The 17285-nt window shown below is 42.9% G+C and overlaps 1 protein-coding gene across 9 annotated transcripts in view; it reads left to right on the top strand.

The window, feature by feature from the left end:
* Nucleotides 1-17285, top strand: part of LOC123372719 (aminopeptidase O (putative)) — a 388654-nt gene that overhangs the window by 218853 nt on the left and 152516 nt on the right. For all 9 annotated transcript variants that reach the window (XM_045021081.1, XM_045021084.1, XM_045021083.1 and 6 more), the window contains 2 exons: nt 6178-6367; nt 7800-7909. In XM_045021081.1, coding sequence (XP_044877016.1) covers nt 6178-6367; nt 7800-7909 — 300 coding nt within the window. The remainder of the gene's footprint in view (nt 1-6177; nt 6368-7799; nt 7910-17285) is intronic.

The raw sequence follows: 17285 nt of genomic DNA, 5'->3' as shown, positions 1-17285 counted from the left end.
AAGACAAAATAAAACAGAGGATCAAAAAATGCCACCACGGATAAACAACAGAGTAAAAGAGATAGTTAGAGGCAAAAAGACACCCTTTTAAAAATTGGAAGTCAAATTCTACTGAGGAAAATAGAAAGGAGCAAAAACTCTGGCAAGTCATGTGTAAAAGTATAATTAGGCAGACCGAAAAAGATTTTGAAGAGCAAGAAGCAAAAGACACAAAAACTAAGAGCAAAAAAAATTGTAAATACATCAGAAGCAGGAAGCCTGCCAATTAGTCATGAGGGGCCACTGGATGATCAAGATGGTAAAGGAACTTTCGAGGTAGAAAAGGCCATTGCGGAGAAGCTAAATGTACTTCTTTGCATAGATCTTCACTGCAGAGGATGTGAGGGAGATTTCCATACCTGAGCCATTCTTTTCAGGTGACAAATCTGAGGAACTGTCCCTGATTGAGTTGTCAATAGAGGAGGTTCTGGAACAAATCAATACATTAAACAGTAATTAGTCACCAGGACTAGATGGTATTCACCCAAGAGATCTGAAGGAGCTCAGATATGAAATTGTAGAACTACTATCCGTAGTATGTAATCTATCACTTAAATCAGCCTCTGTACCAGATAACTGGAGAATAGCTAATGTAACGCTTTTTTTTTTAAATGCTCCAGAGGTGATCCGGACAATGACAGGTCAGTAAGCCTAACTTCAGGCCCAGAGAAACTGGTTGAAATGAAAAGAACAGAATTAGCAGATACATAGATGAACACAGTATGTTGGGGAAGAGTCAAGACAGCTTTATAAAGGCAAATCATGTCTTACCAATTGATTAGAATTCTTTGAGGGTGTCCACAAGCATGTAGACAAGGGTGATCCAGTTGATAGTGTATTTGGACTTTCAGAGAGCCTTTGACAAGGTCCCACTCCAAAGACTCCTATGCCAAGTAAGCAGTCATGGGATAAGAGGGAAGGTCCTCTCAGGGATCACTAACTGCTTAAAAGATAGGAAACAAAGGGTAGGAATAAATGGTCAGTTTTAACAGTGGAGAGAGGTTAATAGCAGGATTCCCCAAGGATCTATAGTGTGACCAGTAAATGACCTGGAAAAGGGGGTGAACAGTGAGATGGCAAAGTTTTCAGATGACACAAAGTTACTCAAGATAGTTTAGTTCAAAGCAGACTGTGAAGAGTTACAAAGAGATTTCCCTGAACTTGATGACTGGGCAACAAAATGGCAGATGAAATTCAATGTTGATAAATGCAAAGTAGTGCACTTGGAAAACATAATGCCAACTATACATACAAAATGATGAGGTCTAAGTTACCTGTTATTACTCAAGAAAGAGATCTTGGAGTCATCGTAGATAATTCTTTGAAAACATCTGCTCATTGTACAGCAGAATGTTAGGAATCATTGGGACAGGGTAAATAAAAAACAGAAAATATCATAATTTCACTGTATTAATCCCTGGTACGCCCACACCTAGAATACTGCATGCAGTTTTGGTTTCCCCATCTCAAAAAAGACATACTGGAATTGGAAAAGGTACCAAGAAAGGCAACCAAAATGATTAGGAATATGGAACAGCTTCCATACAAGGAGGGATTAAAAAGACTGGGACTGTTCAGCTGAGAAAAGAAATGACTAAGGGGGAATGTGATAGAGATCTATAAACTCATGAATGATGTGGAGAAAGTGAATAGGGAAATGTTATTTACTCCTTCATATAACACAAGAACCAGGGATCACTCAATGAAATTAATAGGCAGAAGGTTTAAAGGAAACATAAAGAAGTACTACTACTTCTTCATACAACGCACAGTCAATCTTTGGAACTCATTGCCAAGGGATGTTGTGAAGGCCAAGAATATAACTGTGTTAAAAAAATTGGATAAATTCATGGAGGATAGGACCATCAATGGGTATTATTGTAAATGGTCAGGAACATAACCCCATGCTCTGGGTGTCCCTAAACGTCTGACTGCCAGAAGCTGGGACTTGATGAGAGGGCATGGATCACTTGAAAATTGCCCTGTTCTGTTCATTCCCTCTGGCACGGGTCACTGCTGGAAGACAGGATCCTGGGCTAGATGGACCACTGGTCTCACCCAGTATGGCTATTCTAAGACATTTTTTTAAATATTTATTTTCTCTTTATCTTACTGGTTATTCTATTTCATGTTTTAGCTGTATGCACCAAACCCTATGGTAGTCCCTATTGTGTTAGTTTAGAGCTTTGCCTGAATGCCTGAAAAGAAACTGCAGAATTTGGGCCAATCAGAGTTTAAATATTTTCATTTTGAAAATATCATTGATAGAGAAAGTCCATTGTTCTAAGTAACAGCACAGGTCAGGAATAATATATATCTCCTTTATTCAACACATTTCCTGAAAGAAAAACAACTGAGTTGGAGATAGTTAATTGTCTGAAGGCTGACTGCCCTTACTTACAGCATGATAGTAGTTAAGATGACACGATGTTGGTGCTGGAAGATGTCAGGTGAAGTAGTCCAGCATATTAGTACAAACCTTAGGAATTGGTGGCAAATGTGAAGATCGCACTCATTTGGGAATGTAGTGTTCAGACACATTTGCACCTCATGGGTTAAAATGCTGGATTGTATCCTAAAATGTAGACATCAAGAGTTCCTGACAACAGGTACTAAACCTTGAGCTTAGTATCAGTAAATCATGTTGATGACAAGGGCACAACATTCATATCCTTGATGGAAAATTCTGTTGGACTACTAGATGTTACAACTATGTCATCATCCCTGTTATCCTAGGCTTCACGTGGAGCATTGTTGTATTTATCAAGCCCTTCGGGAATGATACAGGTAGTAAAAAATGTAGATAATGTTGACGAGTATAGCTGACATCCCACATAATCTGACAAAACGTAGTGTCTTGTGAGAATAAGGGGGCCTAAATATATGGTCTTCAAATATATGCTGGAAAGTTAGAATTTCTGTAAAGTAAATACATGGGACTATAGTTGAAGACTCAAACTTCTTCCTGGATCAGTAGGAAATGGACGTTCTGTGGAGGCCACATGTTCAGCCTTTAGAAAAGGTGAGGTTAGGATAAACAAGCACCCTACATTGCTCTTTGGTGGCACCTCTGGCAGTCTCAGGAGTGGAGTTGATAAATTGTAGAGGGGAATTATGTGATGCCCTAAACTGGAGGAACATCCTGCATGATGACAGCGAGCAAAATAAAGGGGATCACTTGAGGTATTCTCAGAGCAAGGGGGGCAACGTGAGCACAAATTCTCTAAAATGAAATTTTGCTCCTACACACCTTTATTTTCCATTCATTTCGAAAGCTTCACATTTTCATTTTGGACTGAATGTGCCTTGAATATATTTCCACGTAAAAAAATAAATAAATTATTTTTTCCACAAAAGATGCATATTGCCAAAGTGTGACCTTCCTGTTATTTAAATAACTTAGAATAGAAACTGTGACACTGGGAATACAAGCTCTACCTTTATTTCCCTATATATGTTTAGTAGATACTTAAAATGCATACCCTAATCTGAGCCTGTTTATAAGGCATGAAGTTACCCTTGTTTTGTTTAGCCAAATGGTCAAAACGCTGCCAACAGTATGTCTGGAATGTTATTTATTTGATATATTTCTGTGTTTTTTTCTTTGTAGGACTGCACATGCCACAGCTAGGGGTCATTTACTTAAAAATGACCAAAGTAATACCCCCAAGTTGCAGTTATTCGTCTCAACAGGGGGTTGGTAATCAAATGGAATGTCTCATCATGTTCAGCAGCTTCTGTGCTTTTTTCCTCTCCCTTTTTTGTTGTTGTTCTTGATAATCTGAGTTGATTTTTGTAGAGATTTGGAGAAGTGCTATTTATTCTTGCTCTTTGTTCTCTGTAACTTGATTCCTTTACTAGTGCTTCAGCTTTTTGCGATGTGTGCTGTGATATAGCTGATTTGAGTTCATTTAACCTGCTTTTCTGAACTATTATTATTTTATAAGAAGATGGTTATTGTACAGGTTTTTTGTTATTGTTGTTTGTTTAACCACAAGCCACGGTGTTTTAAGTTAAGATGTCAGATTAATAGAATCTGCGTCTTGGAAATATCATAAGGCCATGTGGCCCATGTTCAGGAGGTGAGACTTGCCTCTAAAACTTGCTGTTCTTTACCATTCTGCTGCATCACCTCGGACTGTGTGGATCTTGGAAAACATTTGGGATATGGATTAAGTGGAGGCAGAAGATACCTGAGATTAGAAAGGAAATACTGGATGTTAATCCATATACATAGGGTTGCCAACCCTCCCGGTTTTGCCAGGAGTCTCTCGGAATTGGGCTCTATCTCCCGGAGGCCACTGAAGCCAAACTGGGAGATTTTACGCTGCTAAAAGTCTGGCTGCGCAGCAGGGCTAAGGCAGGCTCCCTACCTGACCTGGTCCCACGCCGTTCCCGAAAGCGGCCGGCACAACCCTGCGGCCCCTGGGGGGGCAGGGTCAAGGAGCTCCGTGCGCTGCCCCTGCCCACAGGTACTGCCCCCAGAGCTTCCATTGGCCGCAGTTCCCATTGCTGTGGAGTCAGTGCTCGGGGCATGGGCAGCATGCAGAGAACCCTGCCCCCCCACCAGGGGCCGCAGGGACATGCTGACCACTTCCAGGAGTGGTGTGGGGCCAGGGCAGGCAGGGAGCCTACCTTAGCTCCACTGCACCGCCAACCAGGAGCCACCTGAGGTAACAGCCACCAGGTCAGAGCCCTCACCCCCTCCTACGCCCCTGCCCTAGCCCCCTCCTGCACCCAGTGAGCCTTCCAGAGCCCGCACCCCTCCCGCACCCGAATCCCCTGTCCCAGTCCTGAGCCCCCTTGCTGAGCCTATACTTGCACCCCAACCCCCTCCCCCAGCCCTGAGCCCCTCCAGCACCCAAACTCCCTCCCAGAGCTTGCACCCCACACCTCCTCCTGCATCCCAACTCCCTGCCCCAGGCTCAGCCTGGAGCCCCCTCTCACCCTCCAAACCCCTGCCCCAGCCTGGTGAAAGTGATTGAGGGTGGGTGAGAGCAAGTGATGGAGGGGGGGTGGGGCCACAGAAAAGGGGCAGGGCAGGGGCCGGGCAAGGATGTTTGGGTTTGTGTGATTACTGTTGGCAACCCTACATATGTATGAAAGGACCCTAGCTCTGTCCCTTTTCCAGTCCCATTTGTGGCACTGGCAGCACTGGGCTGGTAATGCTCCTTTAATCCCTTGGATAGTAACTACCTAGAAATTCTGCCACCCTTACTCGCACCAAGAAGCACCTTATTACAAGAGTAGTTAAGTAACTTTACTGGAGCATTGAATTTCCACTTTACTAAGTGTAGACAAAGCTGTCTCAGAAAGCAGAGCACGGCAGCCATAATTTGCAATGCAATTTAAGCATTTTCCTTAGTGAATTATACCACATATAGCATTTTCCCCAACTCCTCCCCCATCAGACCAGACCTTCCCTTAGTACAGGGTTCTGTTATATTCACTGAGATGTGGTGGTGACTATGCAGAGTGGGGAAGAACACACCATGTATCCACATTTCCCCTCTGCCTTCTCCCAACTATATCAATGTGGTAAAGGGCTTTCTGCTTCCCTGTGCACCTCATAGTGATTGAAGCATATGGCTCTTAGACTGTATCATGTTTGTTAACTTGTCTGGATTGTAACAAATCAAATATGGCTTGTGTGTGTGTGTGCTTTATCCTATGTGCTTTTTTGTTGCCTTTGGATAGCAACTTGTTTTCTTTTGAAACCATTTTTGCTGTATTTATTTCCTACTTTGATCATTTTACTGATAAATACCTCCTGCCTGTATTCACACCTGCTCTTCTTTTATTATCCTAGCTTAAATATAAATGGTTCCACTGAAATAAATCAGCCTTGTAATTTGAAAAATGTAAAACTTTGGTTTAAGTTACTTATTGAAGGTAATATATGTTTGATGGTTGAATATGAAAAAACTACTTGACAGAATTTTAGCTTGAATCTCTGCCAGACAACAATAAAGTACAACCTAATTCCTAAAAACGCCCAAGCTATAAACTACTTGTCATGACCTAACATGCATATAGTAATAACAGGCTGACAAGGCTAATAAAGTCTACATATTACTATAACCAAGCAATGCATGCTGTAACAGGACTATAATGTGTTTTGTCCTTCATATTATGCAGCCCACACATCATCTTCCTGTCACAGAGCGTATTAACTGGAGGGAGCCATCTCTGTGGAACACGTCTGTGCCATGAAATTGCTCATGCTTGGTTTGGATTGGCCATTGGTGCTCGTGACTGGACTGAAGAATGGATAAGTGAAGGGTTTGCTACTTACTTGGAAGATGTATTTTGGGCAGTAGCACAACAGGTATGAAGACAGATCACCATTCTGTTTTATATTTAGAAATTAAAATGCTCTCTAACTGAATGCCTTAATATTAAATTGAAAGAAATTACTATAAATCTATATTTAAATGTAGTACATTCTGAGGCTACATCTGTTAGAATGCAGATTCCAGTAGCATTATAAATTGGTTTAAAATCCTTACTTCCACACCTATCCACACTGAACATGAACCTTTTCAAAGGTATAGGTCATTGCATATAAGAACTCAAATATATTGTCTCAATGATCATCCACCCAAAGACCCACTACTCAAAATTGCCCCATTTCTCCCAATCCATTGCTCTTTTTTGTCCTTTCCACCCATCTAATCATCTTTCCCATATCTGAGCACCACTGAAGTCAACAGCACCATGTGGGCACAGGAGTCCATCTGTGTCCAAGAACTCTTCTGGGCTGGGACTCTATTTTTGTTTGTTTTGTAAAGTACCAGGCACATATATGGCACTATATAAAATCATTACCACCACCACATCCAGATTTCTGGAGAGAGAGAAAAAGATGCAGCCCTTGCCTAACTGCCTTCCCTTCCCATCCTCAAACTCTTCTCTGATCCCCATCTTTACTATCACACCTCTGTTACAAGCTGCTTCTATTCATTGCCTCTACTCTATTTTGAGCCAGCTGAAAGCATTTGCTCTGTAGCAAATCTTGCAGAACTGGAAAGGAATAGCCAACAAAAATCACAACTGGATGATTTTATTCCTATTAATTTACAAGGCTATAAAAAGTATTTATTTTTTAATCATTGGGTAATTTTGTTGCCATATATTAATCGGGTTATAAATATACTCTGTATTATATCATAGTAACTGCAGCTCAGACTGAAATAGTAGTGTAGTTCAAGGGAATGCCAAATTTTATTTCCATAAGGAGAAATCAGAAGTTAGTTCATTTATACCCAACAAATTGGCATATATTTCATTAGCAACCATCACTGTAAATATGCTTTTGGTAGGGGGGAAATACAACAGGGAGCTTACACCAGCATAGCAGAAATAGTAGGAAAGATGAGTGAAATCAGGACGCAAAACAGCTTTCTACTTTCAAGGCTGGGAAGAATAAAGATGCAGCCAGAACTGATATGCCAGGTATCTGTACTGTATGTCCAGTTCACTTATTGCCAATCTCTGAGGGAAAAACAACCTGCCTATCTCCCTCCTCAGGCAGAAATATTTAACTGACTATTGATTTGATGCTCCCAGCGAGGCTTCTGTTTTCCCTGTGCTGGTCTTAACTCTTTGTAAAGCTTGCATTTTTCAACAAGGGTGCAGATGTTTGTGCCATCCTCTGCTCCTCCTACATGTTAAAGAGAAACAAAACAAGTCTTTCCATCAGAAAATTATTGACCATTGGGGAAAACAACAAACAATGAACTACGTATTTGTATACTAAGCAGCTGCCACATGATGAAGCAAGAGAGCAGCAGGAGTTGAAAGCTTTGCTGCGCTGGCGACGGCTCAGAGACGAGGTGCAGAACTCTGAAGAAGAGCTGCAAGTATTAAGGTAAAAATACAATGGCATATTCTTTTCCTTTGCACGCATGTTCTCTCTCTCCCTCCTGCCCATTTTCCCCCCTGAATCCATCCATTTACCTCCAAAGGAAATACATCCAAATCATCTGATTACATCTACTGCATTTCCTTATTTTCTTCTGAAGAAAAAAGATACCCTAATTAAATTGAACTAGGTTACTCATCTTCTGCATTATGTGAATTTTTTTTAAAGGCTTCAAAAATGTGGGTTTGTGTTTGATATAAAATGTTTCTAAACATTTTATAAGTGCTTCTGTTCAGGAAAATAGCAAGAGGCCATTTCCTGAACAAAGTTCCTTGTTTGAAGCCATAATAGTTGCTTTATATTTTGGTTGAAGACAACCACAAAGACGAGGTACGGTATCTAACTCAGTGGTTTTCAAACTTTTTTTCTTGTGACCCAGTTGAAGAAAATTATTGATGCCTGCGACCCAACGGAGCTGGGGATTAGGGGTTTGAGTGTGGGAGGGGCACAGGTCTGAGGCAGAGGGTTGGGGTGTGGGGGTGAGGGCTGCAGGGTGGAGCTGGGAATGAGGGGTTCAGAGTGTGGGAGGGGGCTCTGGGCTGGGGCAGAGGGTTGGCTGCGGGAGGGGGTCAGGGCTCTGGACTGGGGGTGCAGGCTCTGGGCTGGGGCCAGGGATGAGGAGTTTGGGGTGCAGGAAGGGGCTCAGGGCTGGGGCAGGGGATTGGGGCACGGCTTACCTCAGGCGTCTCCTGGTCAGCTGCGCAGCGGGGGTGCAGAGGCAGGTTTCCTGCCTGTCCTGGCCCTGCGGACTCCGCTGCGCCCTGGAAGTGGCAAGCAGCACGTCCGGCTCCTAGGTGGAAGCGTGCAAGCGGCTCTATGCAGCTCTCGCCTGCAGGCACCGCCCCCCACAGCTCCCGTTGGCTGGGAACTGTGTGTGCGGAGCTGGTGCCTCGAGCTTTTGCAGTGCATGGAGCGCCGTGCGCCCCCCCCCCATTTAGGAGCTGGACCTGCTGCTGGTCGCTTGGCACAGCGTGGTGTCGGAACAGGTTGGGACTAGCCTGTCTTAGCCAGGCAGCACCACTGATGGGACTTTTGACATCCTGTTCGGCGGTGCTGACCAGAGCCGTCGCAACCCAGTGTCTGGGTTGCGACCCACGGTTTGAAAACCACTGATCTAACTCACAGGCTGAATAAAGTCTTAAAAAACAAAGGACAAGGCTATCTATCTATCTATCTATCTATCTATCTATCTATCTATCTATCTATCTATCTATCTATCCATCCTTTGCATAGTAATAACTGAGATTTTGGGGGGGGTTTGTCCCAGGCATTGAAGCCAACAACAGACATGTCAAAGAAAGGGGCTCTTGCCTCACTAATAATGGCACAAAAACGGTGGGGTTGTTGCAATGGGTTTCTTGGGGGTTTGCGATGTTCTTTTCCCTTGGGAGAACTGGAGGAGGTGTCTAACTTTTCCACAGTGCGCAGCTTTTCTCACCACATCCTGTACCCAAGAAAATAAGGCTTGCCAGTTCCACCTCCAATTAGCCCTATTCTGCCCCACATATAAGCTTGTAGGATATGATTCAGAATATTGTAAACAACACACCTTTTCACTAGGGCCTGAAAGGTTTTCCCTCTTGGACTCCTGCAGTTCACAAGAAGCAGATAAAGTTCTACCTTATGAACTCATGTTGTCCCAGTCAGTGTTATGCTCCAGCTCTGCATAACTCTACTCTTTTTAGTAGCTGCTTTGCTGCTTATTGATGAATTGTACATTGGACTTGTAAGCAGGGTCAGACAAGTTACAAGTATGCAGTTTGATGATAGGTACAAACACAAAAGCAAGCCTTATCACTAGCTACCATACAACTGCTACCAACACAACTGCTGATTACCAGTTTATATTTTTAGACTAGGAACCTGGCTTCTGGTGATAGGTGGCTTATCTGGACATTTGCTTTCCTTTGTTTCAGTGTTGAGGAATCATGTTTGCCTTGTTTGACATTAATTATACAATTGTTGCTTTTTAAAAACGTGTGTGTGTGGGCGTACATGTGTAGTGTAACCAACCAATTTTTTTTTGTAGGGCCAAAATTCTGTCTCCCATTTGACACTGAGAAGAGTTTATTTGTCTTCTAATTTTGCCCTCTGCTCCCCTTCCCCCCTCCGGATATCCCGATCTCTCTATATCTTCCATTCTGCTTGCCTTTCGCACAGTGGTATTCCCATATAATTGTGAAACAATCATTAATCATTTCTCCTCACAGACTCTGTCACTATTACATGTTACAGAGTAGGTGCCATAAAGGCAACTCATTGTCTGGTGATCATTCCTGTCTCTTTGATTTCTGTGGCTCATTTTAACTGCTGTCAAGGACATTTAAAAAAAAACAAAAACGAGGAGTCCTTGTGGCACAAATTTATTTGGGCATAAGCTTTTGTGGGCTAGAACCCACTTCATTTTAGTGGACACAGCAGGATTTAAATGTTTGCTGCTGCTTACTGTATAGCCTGCAGAAGGCCTCCATTGTTTTTTTTATTGTTTATTCCGTATTGTCCCTTTCTTTAAGTATGTCTGTGTAGATCCCACTGTAAGTGTGCATGTGACTTATGCATGCAAGATCAGAGTCTTTTGATACTTGCATGTGCCCTGTGCTTCCTCTTGCTCCTGTGTGAGGACATAACAGGGAGTCACCGCAACCCCCCAGTTCTCTCTTGCTGCCCATGATATTGAGATGAAATCCAGCAGTATCCAACCTGCTGCTCTTTTGCGTTAGCTGGCCTTACCATGAGGCGAACTGAGGCGGCCACCTCAGGTGCCAGACTATGGTCGGGGCGCCACTAGGACTTAGAGTGTAGAAAATTGTGTCTTCTGCTGGTGCATATGTATTCTCTCTGCTTTAGATGAAAAGAGATGGTGGAGTGCTGTGCTGGAGGAAGGAGGGCACAAGAGACATACCAGGCAGGCAGGAGAAAAGGTGAGAGGGAATAACAGAAAGCAGCAGGAGCTGCAGGGAGAGAGAGGAGGAGGAGCCTCTTATGTACCTCTCTAGCATCCCCAGGAGCCTGGACTGATTAACACCAGCTTCTCAGGGAGCTTCCTGTTTCCTGCTGCTTCCCTGAACCCACTTGAGGAGAACAGGCAGTCAACTGAAGTAGTAGGAGCCAGTTAGGCCCTTAAGATGCTGATATCTTCCCTCACTCAGGCCCTGCTACCAAACTGCTTATTTGTCCCCTTCAATTGAGTGTTGAGAGTCACTATAGCTGGCACAGAACAGCAGTCATGAGTGAAAGAAGAAAACATCCCTCTGGGGCAGCATTCAGAAAAAGAAAGGAAGCAAAGGAAGCTTTTCTATCTAAGCAGAAAGGAGCTCTCCTGAGATACATAGACACAAATGTTCACAGTGAGCCTTCCAGCCCCAGTGAGGATGTGAGTGGTGAGGAGATGCCTGATCTTCCAGTTAGTCAGAGTGCAGGTGACTTGGCAGCTACTGCAGCATACATACTGGGAACACTGACACCCATGGCAATGAAGTTCAGTGCTGATAGGGGATATTCTGAGGATAGGAGCTGAGACTCTAGGCACAGCATGGTGTCATCCCTCAAAGAGAGGCTAAAGCAAACCTTCAAGAATAAGCCCACTATGCGCAATATAAAAATAAGAGCTAGTGAAGTGGAATTGGTTATACTTGCAGGATTTGGCGAAACATGCTTCAGGAACCGACTCCATGAGCAATGATGACCATGCAGAAACTGATTGAACTCCATTAGAGTCATTCATGGTACTGGCAGACACCCTATTGGAGGAACCACATATACCCAAATGATGAACCTGGCACTGAGACCACTGCCAGCACTGGAACAGAACCCAATACTGAGAACACCATGTGCCTTGGTACTGACTTGGGAGAACGTGTATTCCTCTTTCCTGTCACCAGGTCACATTTTCTGACCATCATCAAGCAGAAATCCATCTCCCTCAAGGTCATCAGAGACCCAGTGGAAAGACCTGGAATCTCTTCTTTCAGGGCTCTGTCACAGCTTTACTTTGACTGGCAATGGACTGGCCACCACCATGCAAGCCAACCATACCTTTACAGCTTGTCACCATGGCCCTATTGAAGGCATATTGAAAACTGTCATCTCAGGCTTCCAGGAAGTTGATCCCCTTCTCACTCCACACATTCTCACGTTCTCCAGCAGCATCCCTAGACAGACCACTGACATTGGGCAAGGAGGAATGTGGGCATCATCAGACATAGTATTGGGACAGCAACACCAACCCCTTAGCCTCCCAAGAACTTCACTTCACTGTTGCCAGATGAAGCAGTAATTAGCTTTCCAAGAGCTGTTAATGAGGATAGCAGACATTTGAACATTCAGTCTTCAGTGATACAGGAGAAGTCCCATAAATTATTTGATATCCTGACTGCATTGGATCCTGATGGAATTGCTCTCCCAATAAAAAGGGGATACTCAACCCTGCTAAAGCCTTCTTGGCAGACACCTACCACCATTCCTGCCACATCGAAAAGGTTTTGTAAAATGGTACCAAGTCCCACAGAAAGGATTTGAACATTTTTATGTTCAACCCAGCCTGGGCTTGTGAGTTGACTCTGCAGTGCAGGAGAAATCTAGCTCCAACAAGAGCAACCCAAGGGAGAAAGAAAAAAAATAAAATTGACCTTTCTGGAAGGAAAGCTTACTCCTCCACGTCCCTGGAACTCTGTATAAGTACAATTTTTTAACATGGGGCAGGACATAATCAGTGAGGACCATTTAGTAGCTAAAACTGCTCTGCAAGTGGCCATGGACACCTCAGATACTAGTCAGATGCATTGCTAGAGCTATAACGATGCAAAGAGCCTCATGGCTAGCAGGGTCAGGCATCCCCAAGGAGATGCAAGCTGCAATACAAGCTGCAATACCTGCCCTTCAAAATAATTGAATATTTAGCAAATACTCTACATTCCATTAAAGATTTGAGGGCCACCCTGTGCTCCTTGGGGATTTGCATACCAGACCCATATTGTAAGTCTTACAAGTATCAGCTTTATAAAGTATCCTGGTCTTCCTCCTTCTCAGTATCACACTCCCCACCTGCTGCAAGACAGCAGATTTGATGGGATTGTTGGGAGCCATACCCAAGTCAGTCTAGGACAGAATATATTCTTTGGAAATCACCTTGTCCACTTCCACCAGGCTTGGTCTTCCATCACATCTGACAGATGGATGCTAGAGATCATCGTTCATAGCTATCCCGTCCAATTCCAATCCTTGCCCCCCAACCATCCCTTTTCAGGAATACTTTTCTACAAACCGAATTTGCCTTGTTGCTTCAACTAGAAGCCACAGATGAGGTACTGCAAAATTAGAGGGGAAGAGGCTTCTGGTCCTGATATTTCCATATTCTGAAGAAGAAAGAGGGTCTTCATCCTATCATAGACCTAGGAAGACTGAACAAATGTATATGCTGTCTCAGATTCAGGATGGTAATCCTTGCCTCCATTATTCCATCCCTTCAGGCTCAGGACTGATTCATAGCTCTTGCCTAATAGGATGTGTATTTTCATTCACTCAACCCACAGGAAATACCAGAGGTTCACAGTAGGGCCCAACCATTACCAGTACAATGTACTGTCATTCAGATTCTCCACAGAATGGTGAGATAAAATGGCATACCTAAGGAGGAGAGGCATCCACAACTTTTGTATCTAGGCAACTGGCTGATCAGAGGCAGGAGACCACTACACCCCTGAAATACATCCTCTCCATGTTTGCCCAGCTGGCCCTCTTGGTGAGCTATAAGAAGTCATCTTTCACTCCATGAGAGAGAATAGAATTAATAAGAGCCATGATCAACTCCTGGTCAGTAGAAGTATAGCTGCTTGAGGACAGATCCCTGTCCCTGCAATCAATACTGAACTAAATAATACCAGATCCAACCATGGCAGTATGGACTTGCCTCGGAATCCTAGGTCACATGTCAACATGCACAAACGTGACATCACTTGTCAGACTTCATTCATGGCCTCTGTAACACTGGCTGAGTTCAGTCTATTCCACATCAAGACATGAGATGAATAATAAAGTCATAGTCCCACCATATGTCATCTTGGAACTGAACTGGTAGCTAGACCCCAAGAATGTATGAAGAGGAATACCATTCTCTGCCCCTCCTCCCACAATGACATTAATCATGGATGCATTAGTAACCAGTTGGGGAACCCATCTGCACCATCTCCAGATGCAAGGGACTTAGTTACAGAATGACATGAAATTTGACACAACCATCTTGGAACTCAGAGCTCTCAGGCTTCCATGCATGACATTTATCTTTGTTCTATGAAATTTCACAATGCAGATCTTGACAGAAAATACATCTAAAATGTACTATATTAACAAGCAAGGAGAAACCTGATCATTACCCCATGTGCCAAGAAGCTATCAAGCTATGGATGTGGTGTCACTAGCATGGAATAACCCAATGGCTCTTCACCTTCCAGGAGTCAGCAACAACCTGGTGGATTTCTTACAGACAATCAATCATTAACCATGAATCCACACTGACTGCAACATTTTGAAGAACCACAGTTATAAAATAAGTAACCATTCTTTCCCTTTTCTTTTCCTCTCGTTGTTAAAGTGGAACTTTCACACTGAAAAACTTCTAAAACATAGAACATCAGTGGACATTTCAGAGATAAAACTGGAATCAGGATCTAAATTTTACAGGTTGTCACTATCTCTATAATTGGCCAAAACAAAATCCTCAGTCTGATTACCTGCCAATTAATTTGGAGAAGGGAATTAAAAATTAAAAAATTGATTGAGAACTTTGCAACATGGTCTTTAGATCCCTTAAAACAGCTGTGGTCCCATTTGTGGTTGTTGCAGAATCTTAATGTGCAGTAGCTTGGCCATTGTGGCATGCCACCCTTGGCAGTACTCCTAAAACTGGAATTTAATCATTAGCCAAATATAGATTACTGTTCTCTTGCACCTTCAAGCATAAGATCTTAGTACGCTTACCTCTAACTTGTATAGCTACAAAATAATATTAGTAGTCATGCAATTATCCTGTCCTTTATTATATCCAGACATAGAATTAGTCTGGATAACCTCCTGCATCAGCAAATTCCCCTGGTAAGCTACACAGTGTGTGAGAAGTATTTAATTTCATTGGTTCTATAAGTGCTGCTTTTCAGGTTCAGGTTTCTTCTTAATCTTGATGTATAAAACAGGGTAAAAGGAGGAACTAATCAGATTTCATATTGCCAACCTACCAGCATAAATTGGATACCTTAGTGAAGTCCCCACTGACTTATTTTTGTATTAATAATTCTAGCTTTTGCAATTATAGCTCATTATATGTAAGTCCTACAATGCCTATAGCTTTTTATCTTCAGATCTTTTCAGTCTTCACTACATATTTCTTAAATTGTGATGACCAAACTTAGACCCATTAGGTATAGACTGAGATAATCTAAGCACCCTATTTGCCTTTTTGGCTGCAGATGTGTACCAGGCAAGCATTTTCATTGACTTATCCATGATAACAGAGATTATGGTGGAGCTGTCAGTGTTGAATGGGCAGAAGAGGAAAGGGAGATCAGAAGTTATGTTTTTCATCATGTTGAGTTTAAGTTGGCAGTAAGACATCAAAGAAGAGATGTCATTCAAAGGCAGTCAAAGATGCAAGTCTGACCAAAGGGGGAGAATTCAGGGTCAGAGAGGCAGATCTGTGCATCACCTGCATAGAGGGGGATGTTAGTGAAAATTGCTTTGAAAATCTAATTAAGTTCCATCCAATTGTCACTTTTGTCTGTTTTTATTAATATTTTCAAAATGCTAAAAGTGATGAGACCTTTATATTCACACAAGTCCTTTCTCAATTGTATTTCATCTCCTCTTACTTGATTCATCAGTAGTCTACAGAATTGTGATATTGCAACCATTTCCATGACTGCAGACCAAAATGGCATTATGTGGGGGTTTTATGTGTGTTTGAAGAATCAATCAGAATGAAATCCCGAGTTGTGTGTGTGAAAGAGAACTCTTATTCAAGTATGATTACAGTACCTACAAATGTAGCAAGGAGGCTGCTGAAAATTTCATTTATAGTCTGTGGTTTTTAGTATACATGTCCACTTTTCAAGGCTATGAATATGAATAATATGAAAACCCACACTTTAAACCCACAGTAGATGGTTGCGGAAGTTTGCCACTCATGGCAACATGATGGGGTGGTTATTGCAGGGATCCCTGGGCAGTAATAAACTGAGTTAATTTTGACCACCTATCTAGTAGTAGCCATTGGCTAGTCTAATCTATTTAAGTTATTTTACCACACACATGTCTGTGTCGGTGATCCCACGAGGTCAAGGATGATCTCTTTCACAGGTGTTTATTTTTTATGGGTCCTTCAATGACTGAGGAGTCTGATCCTTGAGCCACAGACTCATTGTCAGACATTGCAGGTGGTGTTGGAAGTCAGGGTTGGGCCGCAATTGCTGCGTGACAGTTATCTGTCTTTTCTGGCGTTTTTCTGCAACCAGGGCAAGGCGATTTTCCTCAAAAACGAATGTTCCCTCTCTGACAAGTCTTTGCCAGTCATCCCTGTCCTGGGCTACTGTCTCCCAGTGTGTGGTGTCAATGCCACATCTCTTGATGTTTATCTTGAGGATGTCTTTAAAGCGTTTCTTTTAGTCTCCCTGTTTCCTTTCTCCTTTGGTGAATTGGGCTTACAGCAGTTATTTTGGTAAGCATACATCAGGCGTGTGCACACCGTGCCTGCTCCACTTCAGCTGGTACTGGATAATCGGGGCCTCAACACTGAAGATAATTGCCTCTGTGAGGACACTGGCATTAGTGCGGCGAACTTTATGTTGAGTTTCCTCCAAAGAAAGTGCTGGTGCTGATGTTCGAGGTTTTTCAGGTGTTTTGTGTAGGTCACCCGAGTCTCACAGCTGTAGAAGAGAGTTGGGATTACCACGGCTTTATAAACTAAAAATCAAGTGTGTGTTTTGATGTTGTGATGTTGAACACCCGTTGAGACAGTCTGCCAAAGGCAAAGCTGGCGCAGCGGATTCTGTGCTGAATCTTGACATCTATGTCTGCCCTCTGTGAGAGATGGCTGCCAAGATAGGCAAAGTATTCTGTTTTCTATTTCTTCTCTGTCAATGTAGATCTTTCTTGCTGGAGCTGATGCTTAACTGGGAGCTGGCTGGTGGAGAACTTCTGTTTTGCTGATGTTCAGAGTTAGCCCTAGGCTTTTGTAAACTTCAGAGAAGCAATTAAGGGCTGTTTGTAGATCCTCTTTTGAGTGTGCAACTACAGCTCAATCATCTGCATATTGGAGTTTGGTTATTGTTGTCGA

This window comes from Mauremys mutica, chromosome 6 (assembly GCF_020497125.1).
Source record: "Mauremys mutica isolate MM-2020 ecotype Southern chromosome 6, ASM2049712v1, whole genome shotgun sequence".
In the NCBI taxonomy this organism is placed as follows: Eukaryota; Metazoa; Chordata; order Testudines; family Geoemydidae; genus Mauremys; species Mauremys mutica.
Note: the sequence above shows the minus strand (reverse complement) of the source record. Positions and strands in the feature narration are given on the sequence as shown.